The 20,907-nt window shown below is 42.5% G+C and overlaps 1 protein-coding gene across 3 annotated transcripts in view; it reads left to right on the top strand.

Annotated features, from left to right (window-relative positions):
• Nucleotides 1–20,907, top strand: part of Cttnbp2 (cortactin binding protein 2) — a 150,963-nt gene that overhangs the window by 117,591 nt on the left and 12,465 nt on the right. For all 3 annotated transcript variants that reach the window (XM_060373970.1, XM_021659355.2, XM_060373971.1), the window contains 5 exons: nt 7,598–7,750; nt 8,584–8,771; nt 15,135–15,313; nt 18,922–19,127; nt 19,455–19,631. In XM_060373970.1, coding sequence (XP_060229953.1) covers nt 7,598–7,750; nt 8,584–8,771; nt 15,135–15,313; nt 18,922–19,127; nt 19,455–19,631 — 903 coding nt within the window. The remainder of the gene's footprint in view (nt 1–7,597; nt 7,751–8,583; nt 8,772–15,134; nt 15,314–18,921; nt 19,128–19,454; nt 19,632–20,907) is intronic.

Raw genomic sequence — 20,907 nt, 5'->3', positions numbered from 1 at the left:
GCCCAAGTGAACACTTGCAAAAACTATTTCTGTCTGTGCTATTGTGTTAGTTGGCCATCCTGAATTTTCTTCTTTCCACTCTCTGTTGTGAGCATACCATGCAAATGTCAGCAGTAGTATGGCAAAGAGAAGAGGTGGTGCAAGCAGATTCCGCTTAATAGAAATTCATGTCACATTTTTACATTGTCTAGAATTTGTGCAACATGTTGATAAAAACGAAATAGACTGAGGTTTAGGTTTGCCATTCACACATTTTCTGCAATGACATACTCAGTACTCTCATTCCAAGCTCCCCTGGGTCTTCAGCTGGCCATTGCTGTGCCATTGATTAGCATTTTGGCAAATGCATTGCATGGGCCAGCTTACTCATTTGATCTCTGCAGCAGCCCTCTGCAAGTAGCTGTCATTGTATCTCTTCCCACAAACAGGGCAGCAAAGCCACATGTAAACATTTATTAATACAAATCATTCATGAAGTCTTTTATAGCTTCACACTCCAAGTTTTAGCACAGTTGAAGCTAACGTAACTCTGCATGGCACAGCCGTGACACAAAGCTGAAATGGATTTAACTTTACTTCCAAGAGGATCTAGCAATAGGCCCACTTGGGGGAGAAGTTATAAGATTCAAAGAGGATGAGTTTGGACATTCTAAATATGACTAGAGAGGGCTTGTCTTTGGGTTGTGATGAATGGGGTTACCCTGTGGACCAGGGCTCAACTAGGTAACTTGACCAAGCTTGGGAAGACAAAAGTCACCTGCAGATTCTAAGTAATGAAATAAAATTAAAAACAAGTTTGGAGAACAACTGAGGATTCTTTAAGCCTTGAAGTACACTTTGGAAGTAGGAAAATCTCCCAGAATCTTAATGTCTACCTGCAGCACAGGCTGGTCTTCAATCAGAAAGCAGGAAATAGATACAGGACACTATTTTCTTTCATGCTATTTCAGTGGAAGCTAACATTTATTAACTTTCGCTCTGGCATGTCCTGACTGATAGCCTGTCTTTGTAACTGGCAGCTCTCTGATAGACCAGACCAGTCATTGTCCCTGGTTTTCTTGAAAGCAATTGAGATGCTGCTGCTGCTTCTTCCCGGTGATGCCGCAGCGAGAACATAGACTAGGACTAAAACTCCAGCGTTCTGGTTGGAACTTGGCCTTCTCAATCCCAACTAAGCTCTGTAAAAGCTCTCCTGTGCTAACCAGCCATTTAATTATTTTACAAAAGTTTCCTACGGTTTTTCAGCTTTCAGGACAGTGTCATATCAAGGTGAACAGTATGAAATGTTTTATTCTCACCTAGTCAGTATAGAAGGTCAGGTACAGACTGAACTCTGCAGTAGGTGTAGACAGCCAAGAAAGCTGGAAAGCAGCATATAAAGCATAAAGGATGCAAAGGGAACCAGCCCTACACTGCCCAGTTGATGTACAGCTTCATCCCAATTTGGAAACTTGGAGAAAAGCTCCCTGTCTTAAAACTCCGCATCCCTGGATGGGTTCTCTGACCCTTCTCAGGTAAAATTCTCCCCTAGGAAACATCCATAGAGTTTATTTCTGTCTCCGTGCCTCACCTAACTATACAGTTAGCAGCAGGAGATATCTGGGGGCTTTAGTCTTACACTGCATGTTACATCATGAACTCCTTAAGAGCTACTTCTGTGGCTTATACTCTTTTATATGCTGAATGACAGTGAATGACCTTATGCAGGAGGAAACACTCCTAAGAAAGAACGAAGAAAAGAAAGAAATCCTTTTTCCTGTTCAGGAGTATTTGCTTAAAATGGAGGTAGAAATATGACCAGACCAGACAGGAAGTAATAAAGCATAAGCTAGAAAGTATTTTAACTTAGAAAATGCAGTGTTCAGAGGCTTTTTTGTTTTGTTTTGTTTTTTATTTGTGATCAAACCTAGCTGTACCACGAGCCTTAAGGTAAAGACTTTGACCTTGCGTAAATAAATAAGGAGAGATATCCATCTTCACTTTAACTTCAAAGAAAAAAAAAGAGCAGAAAAGGGTGCATCATCTCTTAATACTGTATTTCTCTTAGTGATTTATAAGGATCAACATTTTCCTTCAGTTTTTTAATAGCAAAACCAAGACCAAAATGGTGATGTTTCTTGATGCCCTTGTGTACAGTGACCTGTCAGTAACCTGAGTTCTTTAGGACCCCTCATTTGCCTTCCTCTCCATGGCTCTAAGTTCTGCCAAATCTGATCCCTGCTGCTGCTGTTGCTGCTGCTGCTCTCCAAAGGACACCTTCTTGCCTCACCATTTCTGGCTCAAGTGGCTCTGAGGCCTCCTCAGCCCTTCTTATTTGCCCTCCTCTTGCCTCTTCAGCAAGTCCACCTCAGTGATTCTTTGAGGATCACTAGGAGACAAACACTTTCACAAATGATCCCTGATATTATACTCCAAAGACTTCAGAATGAAAGGTACAGTTCTTAGACTGTTACATAAAGAACACTGTGGTCTATCCTGTCATCTATCTTGTGCCTACTTCTCTGCATGCCTGAAACTCCCTGCATTGCTCTTATTCTTTCAATAGGACCCACTGCTGTTACCTTGTGACCAGAAAAGAGGTTGTGTGGAGTGTACCTCAGTGGAAAAGGTGGGGATAGTGTGGCTTCTGTTCAAGGCATGTCCGGGAAGCCCCAGGAAAGGTTCCTGGGTCTGTGGGTGTCTGTGCTTTCTTCATGCAGAACGAGCTAGCCAGGAATGAGCCTTTAGTGAAAGGGTAATGGGAGGCCTCAGGGAAGGGAAGGCAGATCCCTGGAGTAGAAGGGGCTCTTTTAGCTTGCTGTACTCTAGTTTTCAGAATAATGAAGTGTAAGGCTTGTCTGTTAATACTGCATAATGCAGTTTTAACCAGAAAAGGAAACAATCAGATGGAATTGCAGAGAAACACTGATATGGGATGTTCTGTGTGCTAATGGGTCTTGGCCTTTTTTTTTTTTTTTTTTAAAGCTGAGACATGCCCTTTGGGTTAGACCAGCATTGGAATGTTGAATTTTATCCTCCACCAGGCATAGCACATACTTGTTTTCATCTGCATGTCTGAGGGATAAAATGAGAGAGGAGCCATTAAGAACATTACGTAAAAGAGCAAAGCAGCCCAAGAAGCAAAGAGGAGCAGAAGCTGAAAAAATTAGATTTAGGAATCCAAAATGTACATGAAGAGTAAAATGAAATGAAGCCGGTGAGGAGAGGAGTAAGAACAGAAGAACGCCAGGAAGAATGAAAGAGCTTGTAGATGAGCAGAAATCACTGTGTTCGTGCCATTCGAGATGACATTCCCCTTCTCCTCTTACCCTTTGTGAGAGCCACCGTGCATGACTCTGCTATTTGGCTAGGAGGGTGTGAATACGTATTGCAATTGGCTCCGGTTCCTCTGCAGTCCAAGGGATGAAGCTGGGTCATCGAGACAGATGGCATTTTAAATTACATGTGACACAAAGTGGTGGGGGTGGGGAGAGAAATCTAAACATTAGGTCAGTATTTTCAAATAACACTTCGAATTCCTTGGAGAACTGTTTAGAAGTAAAAAAAAAAAAAAAAAAAAAAAAAGAATGGAATTACTATAGTGATGGTAGATGACTATGCTAATTAAAGCCTCCATAAATGAGTTTACCTCATTGGGCCCTGCATTACTGAACACTCTTTGAAGGCCTTCTCTGCATTCACTAGCTTTGTAACACTCAGAGCATTGTCCCTGCCAGAGACTGGAGTAGGAAGTGTATGAAAGGGCTTATTTTCAGTTCCCAAAGGGGTGATTATAAATTAAGGTTTGGCTACAGTAGTGTTATGTTAACAATTTTCAGACGAAGAAGTGTTGCTGTTGAATCAACCATGTAGGATTTTAATTGAAGACTCTACAGAACTGAGACTGAGCTGTGAACCTCGTTGTCCAGTTCAGATTGCCAATCTCTACAAGAGAAAAAACAGGGCCATTTCACTCTCTGTTTAGAGGAAAAGAAGAGTCGTTTCAGAAATGCTGCATAGCCTGAACTAGACACATGCCATTTCTCATGGAAACTAAAGCTTACCTTTGCACACACTGGACTAATTCAAGTGGCCACAGAGAGAAGTAGGTGATCCAGAAAGTCATGAGGCCAGCAGTGTTAAAGACACTTTTCACAAGGGATAACCTCACTACATGACCCTGACAGACCACGATAAACATGAATGAGGGAGACACCTAAGGTCAGAGTTTATGAACAGCAACACCTACCCCTCCCTTTTCTACTAGGCACAAACGTGAAGTATCTGCTTTAAGTCATCACTGCAATCTTTTCTAGTGGATCAAGAAAACCAAGGTGTCTTTTCCCAGAAGTCTTCCTGTTCTCTTGCTCTCTACAAGTTCAGTTAATTTTATAGCCAGTGTGAGCCTTTCCCCTTATTCCCTTTTTATCCGTCTCCCACCACTACTGCTCCCCATTCCTGAAACATCAGACCTTTCATATACCTTCAGCACATTCCTTTCCCTAGTACATTATTGGTCACATGCTCTCTGCCTCCACTAACTATGCAACCTTCCACGGGAAGTTCAAGGTTGCCTTTGGCTTTTCCTCTCTGCACTGTTCCTTAAGGTGAAATGCGGACTTACTGTCTTATCTCATAATGACTTTCCTTTATAGAAGTACATCTGCTTGCACTATCTACTGGATAGAGGCGCTCCTCACCTCTTGCTGTCCACACAGCAATTACAGCTCCTGTTTCTTTTCTGTTTATTTTTCCCCCTGTGAATCTTCTTATACTGAATGAGGTCTCAGAGCAGCAGTCAAATCCTCCTTATCCCCATCCTTAAACATTCCTTAATCCCTGTCTTTAAACATTTCCACCAATCAACAGCAGTGGTGATGAACTCCCTCACAACTCATTCTGTGTCTTCCACATTCCTTTTCCGTCGCTGTTTTTTGGGCAAGGCAGCACATCTTGGCCTTAGCCGTACCTTTTGGTCAGGGGGGAACGTTCACAAAATTGTAGCACCCAGCACATCTCTTTTAACCAAAATCACTGATGATGCAGGGGGTGTATTCCAGATGATTTTACCATGTGCTCAGAGGGAAGATGGCGCCACTGCTGTGTGGCTGCTGACCACAGAGGTGAGGTGACTGCTTGCACCCACTGAATTAGTGTGGCACCATTGAATTAGTGTAGCTCTGAGTTCATCACCAAGGTACTTTCTTCTACAAGTCTGCTAAGGTTGGATTCAATAGACCAGTCCCTTCCAGGACTAAGCCGAAACCGGCTACCAAAGTTCCCTGTCTTAAACCCAGATGGTCCTCGGCCAGCTGTCAACTTACCACCGTGCCAAATACCTCACACTAGCTCTCATTGGAATACTCTTATTCTTCCCTTCCCCAGGATATAACTCCTTTTTCACTAGCTCTGAAACCTTAATCTTAATCACTTCTTAGGGCCCAGATGTCTTTACGTCTATGGAAGCCTTGCCTTTTAAGCTAGGAATATCTGAAGAATGTGTGATTTAAAGGCCAGTCAAAGGCCCTCTGTGGTAGGCTCCTGTTCTGTTCCCTGTTTTTTCCTCTTCCAATGTCCATCCCATTTGCCTTCCTGGATGAGGATTGATTATCTTACTCAGGGTCCTCCTTCTTTCTTAGCTTCTTTAAGTGTATAGATTTTAGTATGTTTATCCTATATTATATGTCTAATATCCACTTATAAGTGATTATATACTATGTGTTTCTTTCTGCTTCTGGGATACCTCACTCAGGATGATGTTTTCTAGTTCCCACAGTTTGCCTGCAAATTTCATGATTTCCTTGTTTTTAATTGCTGAATAGTATTCCAGTATGTAAATGTACCATAATTTCTGTATCTATTCCTTAATTGAGGGACATCTGGGTTGTTTCCAGATTCTGGCTATTATAAATAAAGCTACTACAAACATGGTTGACAAATGTCCTTGTTATATACCTGAGCCTCTTTTGGATATATGCCTAGGAGTGGTATGGCTGGATCTTGAGAAACTATTCCTAATTGTCTGAGAGAACACCAGATTGATTTCCAAAGTGGTTGCACATGTTTACATTCCAACCAGCAATGGAGGTGGGTTCCCCTTTCTCCACATCCTCTCCAGCATGTGTTGTCACTTGAGTTATTCATCTTAGCCATTCTGATGGGTGTAAGGTGAAATCTCAGAGTAGTTTTGATTTGCATTTCTCTGATGACTAAGGACATTGAGCATTTCTTTAAGTGTTTCTCTGTCATTTGATATTCATCTATTGAGAATTCTCTGTACCACAGAGGGCCTCTGAAAGACTCTACCCAGCAGGGTATCAAAGTAGATGCTGAGACTCATAACCAAACTTTGGGCAAAGTGCAGGGAATCTTATGAAAGAACGGGAAGATGAAAGACTTGGAGGGGACAGGAGCTCCACAAGGAGAGCAACAGAAGCAAAAAATCTGGGCACAGGAGTCTTTTCTAAGACTGATACTCCAACCAAGGACTATGCATGGAGATATCCTAGAACCCCTGCACAGATGTAGCCCATGGCAGCTCAGTGTTCAAGTGGGTTCCCTAGTGAGGGAAACAGTTCTGACATGAACTCAGTGGTTACTCTTTGACCACCTCTCCCTGAGGGGGAAGCAGCCTTAACCAGGCCACAGAGAAAGACAATGCAGCCAGTCCTGATGAGACCTGATAGGTTAGGGTCAGGTGGAAGGGGAGGAGGACCTCCCGTATCAGTGGACTGAGGGAGGGGCATGGGAGAAGAAGAGCGAGGGAAGGTGGAATTGTAAGAAGAAGAGGGAGAGGGCTACAACTGAGATACGAAGTAAATAAATAGTAATTGATAAAAAATAAAATAATAAAAAAAGAAAAAATAAAGGCCAGTCAGTGTTTTTTAACTGTTATGTCATGAAACATACATATGAAACATACCACATAAACAGCAAAGAATAATTTTAATTAAATTAGCCATTTAGCCACAGAAAAAGCCGAGAATGTAAGTATCTTCGACTTCCAGGAAGTACCTATATGCCTCCTCTTGCTCACAAAACCACCACGTCTCTATCCTTTGTAGTCATATATTTTTAGCAATTTTGGAGATACTAAGTAAAAAATTCAAGGCCTCACATTCAGCAGGCAAGCAATGAACCGTGGAGCCCCACCTCCAGTGCTTAATGTGCTTCTATGATTTTGTTACCTGTTTCTAAATGCGCAGATTAAATATTTAGTATCAATTTTTCTCAGATTTTACATAAAATGAAATCGCATCATGAACATACCTTGGTGACTTGTTTAAGGAATTGTTCATGACAACTTCCTGTGTTCTGAGTTGTCATTTCCAGTGTGGGAAAGGACCCCCTTTATTTCATTTGCTTGAGCCCTTGCTCCTGGATGTTGGCTGGACTCTGCCAAGCATTAAGAGGGGTAGCAGGATGTGTGCAGCTTCAACTGTGTTGGGCAATACCTCAGAAGTTCCTGCACCTGCAGCCCTCAGCCCCCAGCACCTTCCAAGCATGTCCACTACACTAGAGTTTTTTATGACTGCTACGTCTTCTTTGTTTTGCATTTTGTGCCAGTTTGTGTAGATTTTGCACAATTCTTAAAGTCTGATTTGGTTTCTGACCACAGCTTGTCTGATCCCGGTGAAGCAGTCTCCTGTTAAGAAGAAAATCATCATCATCCTAGAGAATCTGGAAAAATCTTCATTGTCCGAGTTACTGGGGGACTTCTTGGCACCTTTGGAAAATCGCAGCACTGAAAGCCCGTGTACTTTCCAAAAAGGTAACGAGAGAACAGGTGAATCAGCCAGCTTCTGCGGCCTCATCACCAGTGGTCGGGGCTACGCCTCATTTCTAGGTTCTTAGCCTCTTTTACAGGGGTGAAACAGAAGCCCACATGTGTCACAGAGTAGCAACTTCACCCAAAACCAGTAGTACAGATTAAAAAAGAGACATTCTCAAGATTTATGAAGGGCCACATGAGCGAAGCTCGAGAATTCTGGTTATTGTTTGATGAAGTTCAAGACAAGTATGAGTTTGGTTGCTAAGAGGTAGCAAAGTGGGTAGTTCTCCACTTTGATGAAAAGACTTGGATTATATATAGGCTTTTTCTTGTTCTGCATGTCCCTTCCCATAAGGCACCTGATTTTAACAGAGGTCCAATTATGCATAGGTATAGAGTAAGTAGGGAATTCTCCCTAAATGTTTGCCTGACACAATTTTACCTTACAGTATAAGCACCCAAAAATAGTCTAGGGTGAATTTGGCACTGCTCAGGGTCCTCAGGTTTTGTTCCAGGACATACTTGGCTAGAAAAAGAGCTTTATCCAAAGGGTTACTACGGAGATATGCTATTTCCATTGTGTAAAGCAGGTATACACACAGCTCAGTGCAGGTAAGGGTTCTAGGTCACTAGGCACATTGTTCAGAGAGGGGTGTGTACCTAGCCCAAGTCAAGAGGAGTCCTAAGCTGCTCAGTTACTCCTCATGCCCACCTGTCCTGGTACCCATTTAATCTTTCTCTTCTCAAAGTACAAGTTATATACTTCATGTTCTTGATTTGCATTTGCACAAAACATAAATGGCTGAGGTTGAATTATGGCTTGGTTCTTGTAGGAAATGGAACATCCGAGTGCTATTATTTCCACGAGAACTGCTTTCTGCTGGGAACCCTTGCCAAGGCCTGTCTCCAGGGCCCTGACCTGCTGGTACAGCAGCACTTCCGCTGGGTTCAGCTCCGGTGGGATTGCGAGCCCATTCAAGGACTGCTGCAGAGGTTCTTAAGAAGGAAAGCAGCCAGCAAGGTAACAAGCAGAGCTGCAGCCTGGGGAGGTGGGAGAGGGGAGGTCTTAGCTGGGCTTGAGTTCCACTTACTGTGTGGCCCCAGGCTGGAATGGGCTGAGTATCCCCAGGGTTGAATAAGAGCAGAGAATGTGGAGCTCACAACAGGTTCTGCATCATATGGAGAACAATAAAATGGGTTTCACAGTTTCATTACTGAAGAATGCAGGTAGAATTTGTAATAGTTTGGGAATAATATTATGTAGAAGAAATAGTTAAGAGTTTTTACTGGTGTTATCAATAGTTCTTAAGGAATCTTACCAAACACTCTTTAGGAATTCACTCATACTGCAGAACCTTGAGGACATCACCTCCCCCACTTAGGCCGTTTTAATAGACAGCTTTTATGCTATAATGGTAAATGTTTCAGTGTGCTTGTTTTAAGAACAAAAATACTTACAAGAATGTAGCTGCACTGATGAAATGTAAGACATTATTTAATCGTCTGGGACTGGACTGACCTTCGTGTGTTGTCAGAGTAGATTTGTCATCAGAGAACTTCGTTTGGTGATGTGTCCTCGCTTTTTCCTCCACACGGGCAGCACTTAGACAGCAGCATCATTTCAACAACAGCCTATTCGGAGCTACTGATAACCAAACAGCCCTCCTGGCCCAAGTGGACCTGAAAGAGCTGAGATAATACTTGACACCATGCTGTCACTCCAAGGCATGTGGAGTCAGAAACTAGGGCACAGGAACATGTAGTGCCAGCCTCTCTGTTGCCATGGAGAAAAGCATCTTTTTTAGAGACTCAAAGAAATATTAAGCTTCTCCATCATGTTTCAGTGATGATAACTGCCTACGCCATAGCTCTAGACTGTGGCTGCAGCACCTCTGTAAAGACCAAAACTCTCTGTCAAGGACTTACCAAATTCTTTAAGTACGTGAATGTTCAAACACAAGTGGTTATGGCAGGGAGGCAGATAGGAAGAGCAGTGTGGGTAAAAGTGACTTTTGGTAATTTACTGAATAAGGTCCGCCACCAGTGATTTGTATTGTTACCTGAAATTCCTGACTAGAGAAATCTCCTGCCCAGTCAGTTGGGTAAGAGCTTGTCCTTCCGTTAATTTTAATTTTAGCAATATTGGTACTTATATGTCATTGCTAAAGGTAATTTTTGTAAGTGTTTCGATTCTGTAGAAGTGACACACCCCCTGCCAGCTCCCAGATAAATATGGGGCAATGGAGTTCCTGTTGCTCTTGTCCAGAGCATTTGAAAGTGGGACACAGAATAGGGAGCAAGAAGAGTGAAGCCTTCTGTTTCCCACAGCCACTTCCAAAGCTAATCAAATAAATTCCCTGGACTGAGCACACAGTGGGAACAAATGATTACTACAAAACATCAGAACTTTGAAGAAGTCTTGAAGCACAGAAAGCCTAACCCTTAGAGGCATTTAGAGGCACGTTGGGGAGTGATAATCATCTCTTCTCCCAAATCTTTCAGAGATATTAGGAAATACATCTTTTAAGATGCCAGGCTTCTCACTAATATTTAATAAAAATAATTAAATTTTTAGAGAGGAAATTGGCAGTTAGCTCTCTGTAAGTATAATGCTGATTATCAGAATCCTTGGTAGGAGAATATTGGAGAAAGAGAGAGACATTTAGTTCTTTTCTCTTTGGAGGAGAATGGAAGTCATAAAAGGGGCAAAGATACAGGCAGCCCAGGAAGCATCTTGGCAGAACTACTGCTGACCCTGACAGGCTCTTCTTCCTTTCCTTAGGCAACTCATCCCTTCACGTAGAAATCGCCAATATTTGCATTGTAAATTATATTTATCCTCTAAATATAGCACACAGTTAAGCAATGTATTTTTATCATATTCGCCCACAGTTCCCTCCCAACTTCAAGTACGCTCTTCTATTGTTGGTAACACAATGAGCGCTGCCCATGTGTGTGGGTATAAGGCCATCCACTCGGGCACTACAGCCAACAAGTAGCCAAATCCCCAAACTGAGTGACTCCTTACCTCAGCAACCATTAAGAGCTAAAGCTTCCTCTGATAGGGGTGGAGACTTGAGGGCCTCTCCCCATTGATGCTGGAATTTTGACTAGCTGGATCTTGTGCAGGTAATCCCCACTATCTCCTGTCTACTTCAATCCCATAATGACCTGGGAAGGTAAAATCATTATATGGATTGTCTTTCTTACAAAATACAAACTTAATGACTATTTCTGACTTTCCACTAATTGGGATTTCTCCTAATAGTAAGTCAATCTTTGTCTTTTGGGGAATTCTCTATACCACCAAAAGGAAACTTGATTTTTAAGAAGTCTTAATTTGAAAATGCTTTTATTAGATCACAGAGTTAAATTCTCACACTTAACACTCTGAGAACAAATTCTTTGATATTTAAAACACACATTTAGAAAAGTTAGCATTTTAGCTGGAAGCTCCCTTTTAAGGACACTGTTTAACAATTAAGGCGTAGTACAAGGCAGAGATGTCACGGCTCCAGACTTACTGTCATCACACACACACGAATGTGAGATACTCATCATTTTTATTTCGATTCAAAACATATTTGAATTTTGAACACCTGCTTTTTGCCAGGCCCAGTGAGGTTCTCTATATTCACAGAAATGATAATTTATTCCAGTAATGTTTTTTTTCAGGATTTGGGCCACATTTATCTTTATCCTACATACTGCTGTTTTGTCTTAAGTCTCATGCAGTCAGCATAGATGAGTGTAGTATCATCATCTTCATGCCTAACCAAACTCAGTGCCTCCTGCCCCCAAACATGGCGTCTGCCTTCTGCTTCTGACTTTTTGGTTGCAAATTATACAGACTTAGAAGTCAGTTTCTGCATCTTGTAATGTCATCGCCCTTTGGCAAACCAGTAACAGCCAGTCATAGTGGAAAGTGATTATCAGAGCACCATGTACTGGCCAGGCTTGAAAATACAGGCCTGTACTGCCAACTACCCAGGATGATGAGGCAGAGGGATCCCAGCTTAGGCTAAAGAGTAAATTCATATATGTACACTCACACACACACATATATCTTATATATATATATATAAGATTTACTTATTTATTTGATGTAAATGAGTACTCTGTTTTCATGCACACCAGAAGAGGGAATCAGATTCCATTACAGATGGTTGTGAGCCTCCTTGCTGTAGCTGGGAATTGAACTTAGGAAGTCTGGAAGAGCATCCAGTAAGTGCTCCTAACCACTGAGCCATTTTTCCAGCCCCAATTCACAGCTGTTCTGAGTACTTAGTGAGACCTTGTCTCAAAATAATAAAAACACAAGTGGCCAGGTTCAATGACTGAGCACTTGTGTGGGACGCAAGAGAACACATGTACACAGAGACAGACAGACAGAGAGACAGACAGACACACACGCACACACACACACATACAGATGAGCTCTAACTGGCATGACTGAGATGCATCAGAAGGATGTTTCCCACATAGTCAGTAAAACTCTGCCACTTGGTGCTGTGGAATAAATGGGTCCCTGATCACCCTCACAAAGCTCTTGTTCTTATAGGAAAGTCTTAAGAAGCCACCACCCTTGTCAGGTGATGGGACCTGACATTATGGTGGATAATTTTTAATTCATAGAGTTCTTTTAATACATAGTTTTATATATTTTAAATATAAATATAAAGCAATGTATTTAAAAAACACACTCAAGGCATGGAAATCCCATCTATCCAGATGGCTTCAGGTTGAAATGCCCTAACTCTGTTGCTTTAAGGAACATTTTAAGTTAGTAATTAAATTTTCTTTAAAAATGTAATTGGCCTTAAAGACTTCAAGAAATTTTACAACCTTACAAACAAATCTTTCTAAAGACTCAATTAATGTATAAATTAAGATTATAAATCCTGTAATTCAAATGCTTTCCCAATTCTTGTACTCTTTATAGAGAGTAAAATTATATTTTAGCCACACATCAAAAACTCAGTTGCTACTGTGAAGTGGCAGCTTTCGTCTCAGCCAAAGAGCTGGATGAGGAACAATGATCTGGGCTCTGATTTTTCTGGATAAAATCTTTTACTTTCCAGTAGGTTAAGCTGGCAGGAGAGCAAGCCCCGGGAATCCATCTGGCTGCAGCTCCCCAGTGCTGAGCTTATGAGCCCATGCCACCACACCCATCTTTCTTATGTGGGTCTGGGGATCAAACTGATGTCTTCATGCTTGGCAAGCACGTAACCCAGGCTGTGCCTGGGAATATCAGCAATCATTGCCCACCTTCTCTGTTCCAGGATACTATTTCTGCCTCTCCAGCCAGCAGGTACCCTCTTCATCCTGTGAGAGATTGGCTTAGGCCCCACCGCTTTTCTTAGGTTTCCTGACTTCACTGTACTGAGGCAATTCTTCTTTTGAATAATGATACACAAAGCTTGAATCTGTACTTAAAGATGGTTGGGTTGGAAGGGATCCTGGGTTAATGAGCCTGGCCCAGATAATTTACTTAACACATGGTGAAAGGTATCATCAATTACCAAGGGAGGGTATTTAGAGTGCCTGATGTGTGGTTTGCTTGGCTATCCTCCTTCACGCTTCCCGGTCCTTGGAACTGATTGATGGCTGACTCGGCATTAGCTTAGGACACACCTTTTATTCGTTCTACTCTGTAGTTCGTGAGCTTCACAGTACACCAAGGTCTAGCCGGATGGCAAAGTGTGGAGCTAGTGTGCAGAGGCTTGGAATCAATCCCTAGCACAAAAATAAAACAATTAGGCCTGACTTCACAATATTTTGCTTTCCTTAGAAGTGATAAGTGCTGCTTAGAAACAGAAGACATACAAATACAAATATGCAATAACTATAAGACCAGTATATCAGAAAGACCCTTGACGGGAACATTTGCCTTTAATGTACTGTCAAATGATAACCACTGTTTCCCTAACAGCCACTTCACAGAGAGACATGTTTTTTTATATGTGTCATCTACACTTTGGAGAGTTAGGCACACACCTGTTTCTTCAGCTCTTAGGAGAAGGCCATTTCCACTCTCCTTTTGGAAATTATGCTTCTTAGTGAGGATAGGTATATATCAGTGGGATCTTGGCAAGCAGTTCATTGAATAGTCCTTAAAAGGCTTTCAAAACCTCCCTGTCCCTGTGGGGGGGTGGGTGGGATGGTTTTCATAGGGCCTCTGCTGTACTCCCCCTTGCTAGCCTGTGGTCCTAAGAAACCCTTCCAGTCCCCCTTGTCCTCCCACAGTTAAGTCTGGTCCCTCATTGCTTACTCCTGGTTGAGAACAGGGAGCACAGCTTGAGCAGAGGTTAGCAACAGTGCTAAACGTTAGGAGGAAAAGGGCCACCTGTATGTAGCTTAGTAATCATCAGTAACATTAAAAAATACATATTTTTTTGAAGCCAGGCATGATGGTGCATGCCTGTAATCCTAGCATTCAGGGAGGTAGAGGTAGAGGCTGGATCTTTGTGAATTTGATGCCAGCCTGGTCTACAAAGCAAGTCCAGGACAGCCAAGGCTACACAGGGAAACCCTGTATTGAAAAACAAAACAAAAAAATTAGATTTTCTTTTATGTGTGTGGGTGTTTTGCCTGTATGTATGTCAGCGCACCACATGCATACAGTTTCTGAGGAGGCCCCAAGAGGGGTCTCGTGAGACTGGAGTTACTGACAGTTGTGAGTGGCCATGTGGGTGCTGGGAATGAAACCCAGGTCTTCTGTGAGAGCAGCCAGTGCTCTTAACCACTGACCCATCTCTCCAGCTCAACAACACGTTTTTAAGTGTGATATTATTTCTAGTAGATACTGTGTACTAACACCATTCTTCTCTGTTAGAAATCGATGTTTATAGTTAATCTCTACTTGAAAGTTGCTAAGAGTAGATCATAAATGAATTCATCATTAAAAGTATTTCCTGCATATGAGTCCATGGGCATACTCGGTAGTATGAACTAATCATTTCACAACATGCACACGTTCAAAACATCACATTACACCATAAGTAGAATTATTTCAATTATAGCTTAACATCAGAAAGTAAATAAGCTCAAGCTTGGGCTTTGCCACCTTGTAGCATTGTTACCTTGGGCAAAGTGTTATCTCTTTGTACCTCATTAGTCTGATATGTAAAATAGGGCCAAAATACCCAGGTGGGAGAACTTGTGAAACACGTAATGACAGTGACATGTGAACACACCTATGGTCAGCTACACAAGAAACAGAGTTTGCTTTTACAGAGTCCTCCTGCACCTACCCCAAGCAAAGGTGAGGTCAGATTCGGCTAGATTTGGGTTTTATAGTTTATAGTTTTAATTTGGGACTGTAAAATCAAAATAAAAAGCATTGTTTTTCTAAGCCACAGCCCTGTGTTCCACCCGTCTCTAGTTCAGAGGTCAGCTGCCCCCACCCTGTGATCCTGTGTGTAAGATTGTGGACTGGGCTTTGTCTGTCTGGAGGCAGCTCAACTCCTGTCTGGCCCGCTTGGGTACACCAGAAGCACTTCTTGGACCAAAGTATTTCCTGTCTTGTCCAGTAGTCCCAGGACATGCCCAAGTGACAGTGAAGTAAGTGCTAATTTTTTTTATTTACCTATTAAAAGATAAAGTCACAGTGTGCTTGTCAGCCAGACACAGCCTAGATTCATCTGGGAGAAAATCCTTGCCAGAAGAATTACCTAGATGAAGGTGGCCTGTGGGCATGCTTGTGGGGGATTATATTGACTATTAATTCATTCAGGAGTCCTCAGCTGACTCTGGGAGTTGCCTTCCCTAGGCAGGTGGTCTTGAACTGTGTAAGAAAGCTAGCTTAGGGAGCTGGAGAGATAGCTCACCAGTTAAGAACACTTGCTGTTCTTCCAGAGCTGGGTTTCATTCCCAGCATCCACATGGCAGCTCACAACCATCTCGAAGTCTGGTTGCAGGGATCCAGAACTGCTGGCCTCTATGGGCACCACACACACATGGTACTCAGAAATACTTGCATGCAAAACACCCACATACACAAAAATAAAATAAATCTTAGGTAGCTGAGCACAAGCCAGTGGACAAGCGAGCAGGCAGCATTTCTCTCTAGTTCCCGCTTCAGTTTCCTGCTGTGACTTCACTCAGTGAGCTTGTGACCCGGAAGAGGAAATAAAGCCTTTCCTCCACTGAGGTGCTTCCGTCCCATGGCATTTATCACAGTAACAGGAAAAAACAATAGAAGCATGGCAAATTTCGCATGTTTGCGACTGAGACTGTTGACAAGACTGCTTTTGCCGCCACCTGCCGTTAGAACAGAACGCCAGTTCTGTACGCCTGGCACAGAGTGGCCAGGGCTTGTCTGTTGTATATGTGCATCCTAAGTGAGTAACTATATTTGCTAAATCAGTAGTGATTACTCCCCGTGAATATACAAACACACACTTTCCTGGAGTCATTTGGTACTTGCTGTCCAGCCTCTGGCAAAGTCTCACTTCAGATACTGAAGGCATACCCTCCCCCAAACTAAGCAAACCCAGCCTTTAAAGGAGTTGACGGACTTCCACCTACTGCGTCTCCCTTTGAAGCAACATACAAGAACTATGCATGTATAAGAGAAGCCTAATGAGATAGGAAAACAAGAAGACACTGGCTGCTCTTTCAGAGGTCCTGAGTTCAATTCCCAGCACCCGCACGGTGACTCACAACTATCTATAATGAGATCTGGCGCCCCCTTCTGATATATATGTAATAAATAAATAAAAGAAATCTTAAAAAAAAAAAGAAAGAAAAACAGGAAGAGATGGGAAACAGGAAGTAAATGGTCACCATTCATCGCAGCTTCTGAGCATTCTGGCATCCTGAGCAAATGATCTGTTTTGGAAAACAGGAGATATAAGAAAAGACACCAGTGTGATGAGTTAGTTGGAGTAAAGGAAGGAGATAGTAAGTAGACACAGCATTACCTTGATAAAACGAAATCTGTCCTTATGTAAGTGATAATTATTCCAGCATCACAATTAAATGTTGCCAGGTTGGCTTTTTGTTGTTTTGTTTTGACAGCCAGAGGCTCAGCGGTCTTAGGAAGCAATTTCTGCCTTTCCCGTGTAGAGTGTAGTCTTTGCACAGGAACTATGTAGGCACGGGGATCTTGTCTTGTTATTAGTCTGACGATGTGTCAGCCTTCTGTGAGAGACACAACGTTGTCACCCTCAGCCGGCATGAACCCTGGGCTATCTGTTTTCACAGATTTCCCTCTGGTCCTCTGATGGACACATAGTGACTGCAGTAATGCCAGGTTTGCACTCTAGCTCTGCATGTTGCCCTCCTCATCCTCCAAAGAGGACGGCTGAACACTTTATCCATTCTTTTCCTGGAAAGAAAACATGACAATCTCTCTTGCTGTGCCCTTTACTCTGCAAGAGACATTATCTCGGTGTTTCAAGTCTGGGGAGATAATACAGAAGATGATATGGGATGCGCAGAAATGCCTAAAATTCTCATCTTGACTTTTTTTTTTCCAGCCAAATCTGTTTTTATACATTCAGCACTCTCTTATAGATAGCTATAATTTTGAATACTAGAATCTTGAGGGCTGAGGGTGTTGTTCAGGTAGGGTGTTTGCTTAGCATATTAAAAGCCAGAGTCCAGGAAGGGAGTGCTTGCCTAGAATACCAAGAGTTTGTCTGTATGTACTATTGTTTTATTTTTTTCTTGAATTATTTGAATACTAACATATTGTTACAATATGTAACTTTTTTAAATTTTTTTTTATTTATTACAATTTATTCACTTTGTATCCCAGCTGTAGCTCCCTCCCTAATCCTCTCCCAATCCCACCATCCCTTCCTCTTCTCCCACTATGCCCCTCTGCTAGTCCACTAATAGGGAGGTCCTCCTCCCCTTCCGTCTGACGCTAACCTATCAGGTCTCATTAGAACTGGCTGCATTGTCTTCCTTTGTGGCCTGGTAGGGCTGTACCCCTCCCCGCCCTCAGGAGGAGGTGATCCAAGAGCCAGCCACTGAGTTCATGTCAGAGACAGTCCCTGTTCCCCTTACTAGGCTATCCACTTGGAGGCTAAGCTGCCATGGGCTACATCTGTGCAGGGGTTCTAGGTTAACTCCATGCATGGTCTTTGGTTGGAGTATCAGTCTCAGAAAAGACCCCTGTGCTCACATTTTTTTGGGGTTCCATTGTCTCCTTATGGAGCTCCTGTCCCCTCACGGTCACTAGGAGGACCCTGGATAGTATGCTCAATCCTTACTCAGAAAGGCAAATGGTATAGACATCAGAAGAGGGAGAAAACAGAGAACAGGGCAGGAGCCTACCACAGAGGGCCTCTGAAAGACTCTACCCAGCAGGGTATGGAAGCAGATCCTGAGACTCATAGCCAATCTTTGGGCAGAGTGTAGACAATACATAACTTTTAAGACTGCTGAAATTGTATGCCAGTATCCTATAGTTTTGAAAATGTTTCTATCCTTAGAGACATTGTTTTGTTTCTGTATTCTTTAATTAACAGGTTCTGCTTTTGTTCATGTTGTGACAGTATCAAACTAGATCTTCATACAGGGCTAGGCAAGTTCTCCAATGCTTGTAACTTGAAAATCGTTGACATTTTACCTAGCACTGATGGCTCCAAATTCAGCCATAGTCCCCATGGCTTACAGCTAGAATAGAAGAGGTGTACCTGAAGCCACATCTGGATGGCCCAGTTCTCTGCATGGCCCAGTTCTCTGAGCCATGTGTAGTGAGGAGCTCCTCCTGCACTGAGCGGACATTTAATTTGTCAGTGATATATCTCAACACAAATATTAAAATACATGTGTGTCTAATTAATGGGGTGCCAAACAAAGGTAAGCCATTTAGACACAGATTTTACAGAAACATGATTGTTTCTGATAGATGCCTTCTAATTTGATCTTGATTCTATATCTTTATCACACATTCGTTCGTTCTGTAGATACTTCCTATTGCTTCCAGGATTGAGACAGGCATATAAATTATCAGATTCATCTGAAACACATCTTTCTTGAGATAAATTCAAACTGCTTTGGTACTGGACAATTTTATTTCTTATACAACTAATCCCTAGAGGTACCCAACCAAGAGAAAGATGCCAGGTACTTTTCCTCGTGGTTTTTAGGCCTGCTGCTTCTGTGAACTTGCAAGCGGTTTGTAAGAGGCCTGCCCTTCCTCCCTCTCTTTCAAGGTGGATGTCTAAGCTGTGGAATGCTGTCATTGCTCCCAGAGTTCAAGAAGCAATCTTGTCAAGAGCCTCTGTGAACAGACAGCCTGGTGCTGGGCAGACAGCTTCTAAGAAACACCCTAGCCAAGGACAGCAGGCTGTGGTGAAGGCTGCTCTCAGCATCCTGCTCAACAAAGCTGTTCTGCATGGCTGTCCCCTTCCCAGGGCAGGTACGTAGGACTGTGCTTGAAAGAAAAAATTTACATTCTCTCTATCGCTGTTTGGAATTTGTTTTAGTGAAGTATTTCTTCGTCTCCTTGTAACTAGAGAAGTAAATGTTCTGCTCAGAGCATTGCACCAGAACGCCTTCTGTTTTTAATTACTGGCACGTGTCTGAATTCTAGACCTCCAAGTACAGTCTGTGCTGGTCCAGACAATGCCAGCTTGGTTACCGTTAGCAAGCCTATGATTTAAGAAGCGGGAATGTATTTCAGGTTACGCTATGAAGCTGTGTTGTCTCCCCTTCTGAAAGAAAAGTGTGGTTCGTGTTGTTTCAGAGCTAGACCAGCATATAGCAGACTTCAAAGGGGGAAGTTTCCCACTGTCCATAGTTTCAAGTTACAGCAAGAAGAAAGGAGAGAGCGGTGCCTGGAGAAAGGTGAACACCAGTCCTCGCAAGAAGCCTGGCCACATTTCCTCACCCATATGGAACAAGCCAGACCTGAAGCAAGAAGGTAGGGGGTGGGAGGCATACGTGCTCCAGTTCCCGAAGGCAAGTGGGCTTTCGTTCTTAAAACTGCATTCTGTCAGAGACCTGAGTTGCTCAGCTCATGCTTTCATGGCATGAACCATGTAATCATTTTCCAAGAGATAGCTGGGAGACTTCTACCTGAAAGATAACACTTTTAAACTCGAAATAGAAAATTTACCTTCAGCTTGTTAATTGTTATTTTAAAATATAATTTGTTTTCTTGGTCTCCACAATTAAACTTATCAGCTTTACTTTATTTTTGCTCTTTTTACATGCATGCCATTCCTCAGCTGAACTTATCTTTAAAAAATACACATACATGAATGATTTGGTTTGAGTATTTTCCTGTATGGTATGTGTAGGAAGCTTTAGGTACTGGAAATGGAGCAGGAAAAACAGCCAGAAACCCCTCCTGGAGTTTCAAAGAAATCACTGGCTTGAACAAAATAACTTACCTAAACAACAAACACTGTCACCATATGCTGTAACATTGATGACTAAAATCAGTTCAAGGAATAGGGAAGCAAAACTGTGGAAATAAGTCCCTTATACAGCTCAGCTCTGCTGTTAACACATTAATTAAGCCAGGCATGGTGGCACATGCCTTTAATTCCAGCACTGTGGAGGTGGAGTCAAGTGTGGTCTACATAGTAAGCTCTGGGTCAGCCAGCGAGGGGGCGTGGGTTATGTAGTAAGACTCTGTCTCAAAAATGAAAGTCATAATCTCATTGATTTAGACTGAGTGTTCATAGTATCATATGATTGATATACATCAGAACATGGACACTTTGGTGAAAGATTGACAGTGCTGCTTTGAGCAGTTCACACTGACTTCAACATAAAAGTTTCTAAAATCTAGCAACAATTTTTGCACATTACATGACTCACTGATAAGTGCTTTGGGTCATTTTAACTTTATAACAATAATTTTCTCAAATAATTACATTGCGTAATTACAATGCTTGATTTTGGTTTCTTCACACAAAGGCTGCTTGGTGGGAGAGATTTCGCCTATTGTGTGCGAGTGGCCCAGGACTGAAAGGAAAACATAAGAACCTGTCAGATCACTGTGGAAAGATGCAGGAGAGACCCCCCATTTCTGTCTAGACCTAACGAGAAGACCACTGATACCTTAGCGCAGACTTCCGTACAACAGTGTCCGCCATGACACTTACACACTAGCAAATGCCACCCTCAGAGGAGAAGATGGGTGAAGATCCAGCGTAGTGATCTTTGGGGACCTGCTCTTAGTGAAACAT

Source organism: Meriones unguiculatus, chromosome 21 (genome assembly GCF_030254825.1).
Source record: "Meriones unguiculatus strain TT.TT164.6M chromosome 21, Bangor_MerUng_6.1, whole genome shotgun sequence".
NCBI lineage: Eukaryota > Metazoa > Chordata > Mammalia > Rodentia > Muridae > Meriones > Meriones unguiculatus.
Note: the sequence above shows the minus strand (reverse complement) of the source record. Positions and strands in the feature narration are given on the sequence as shown.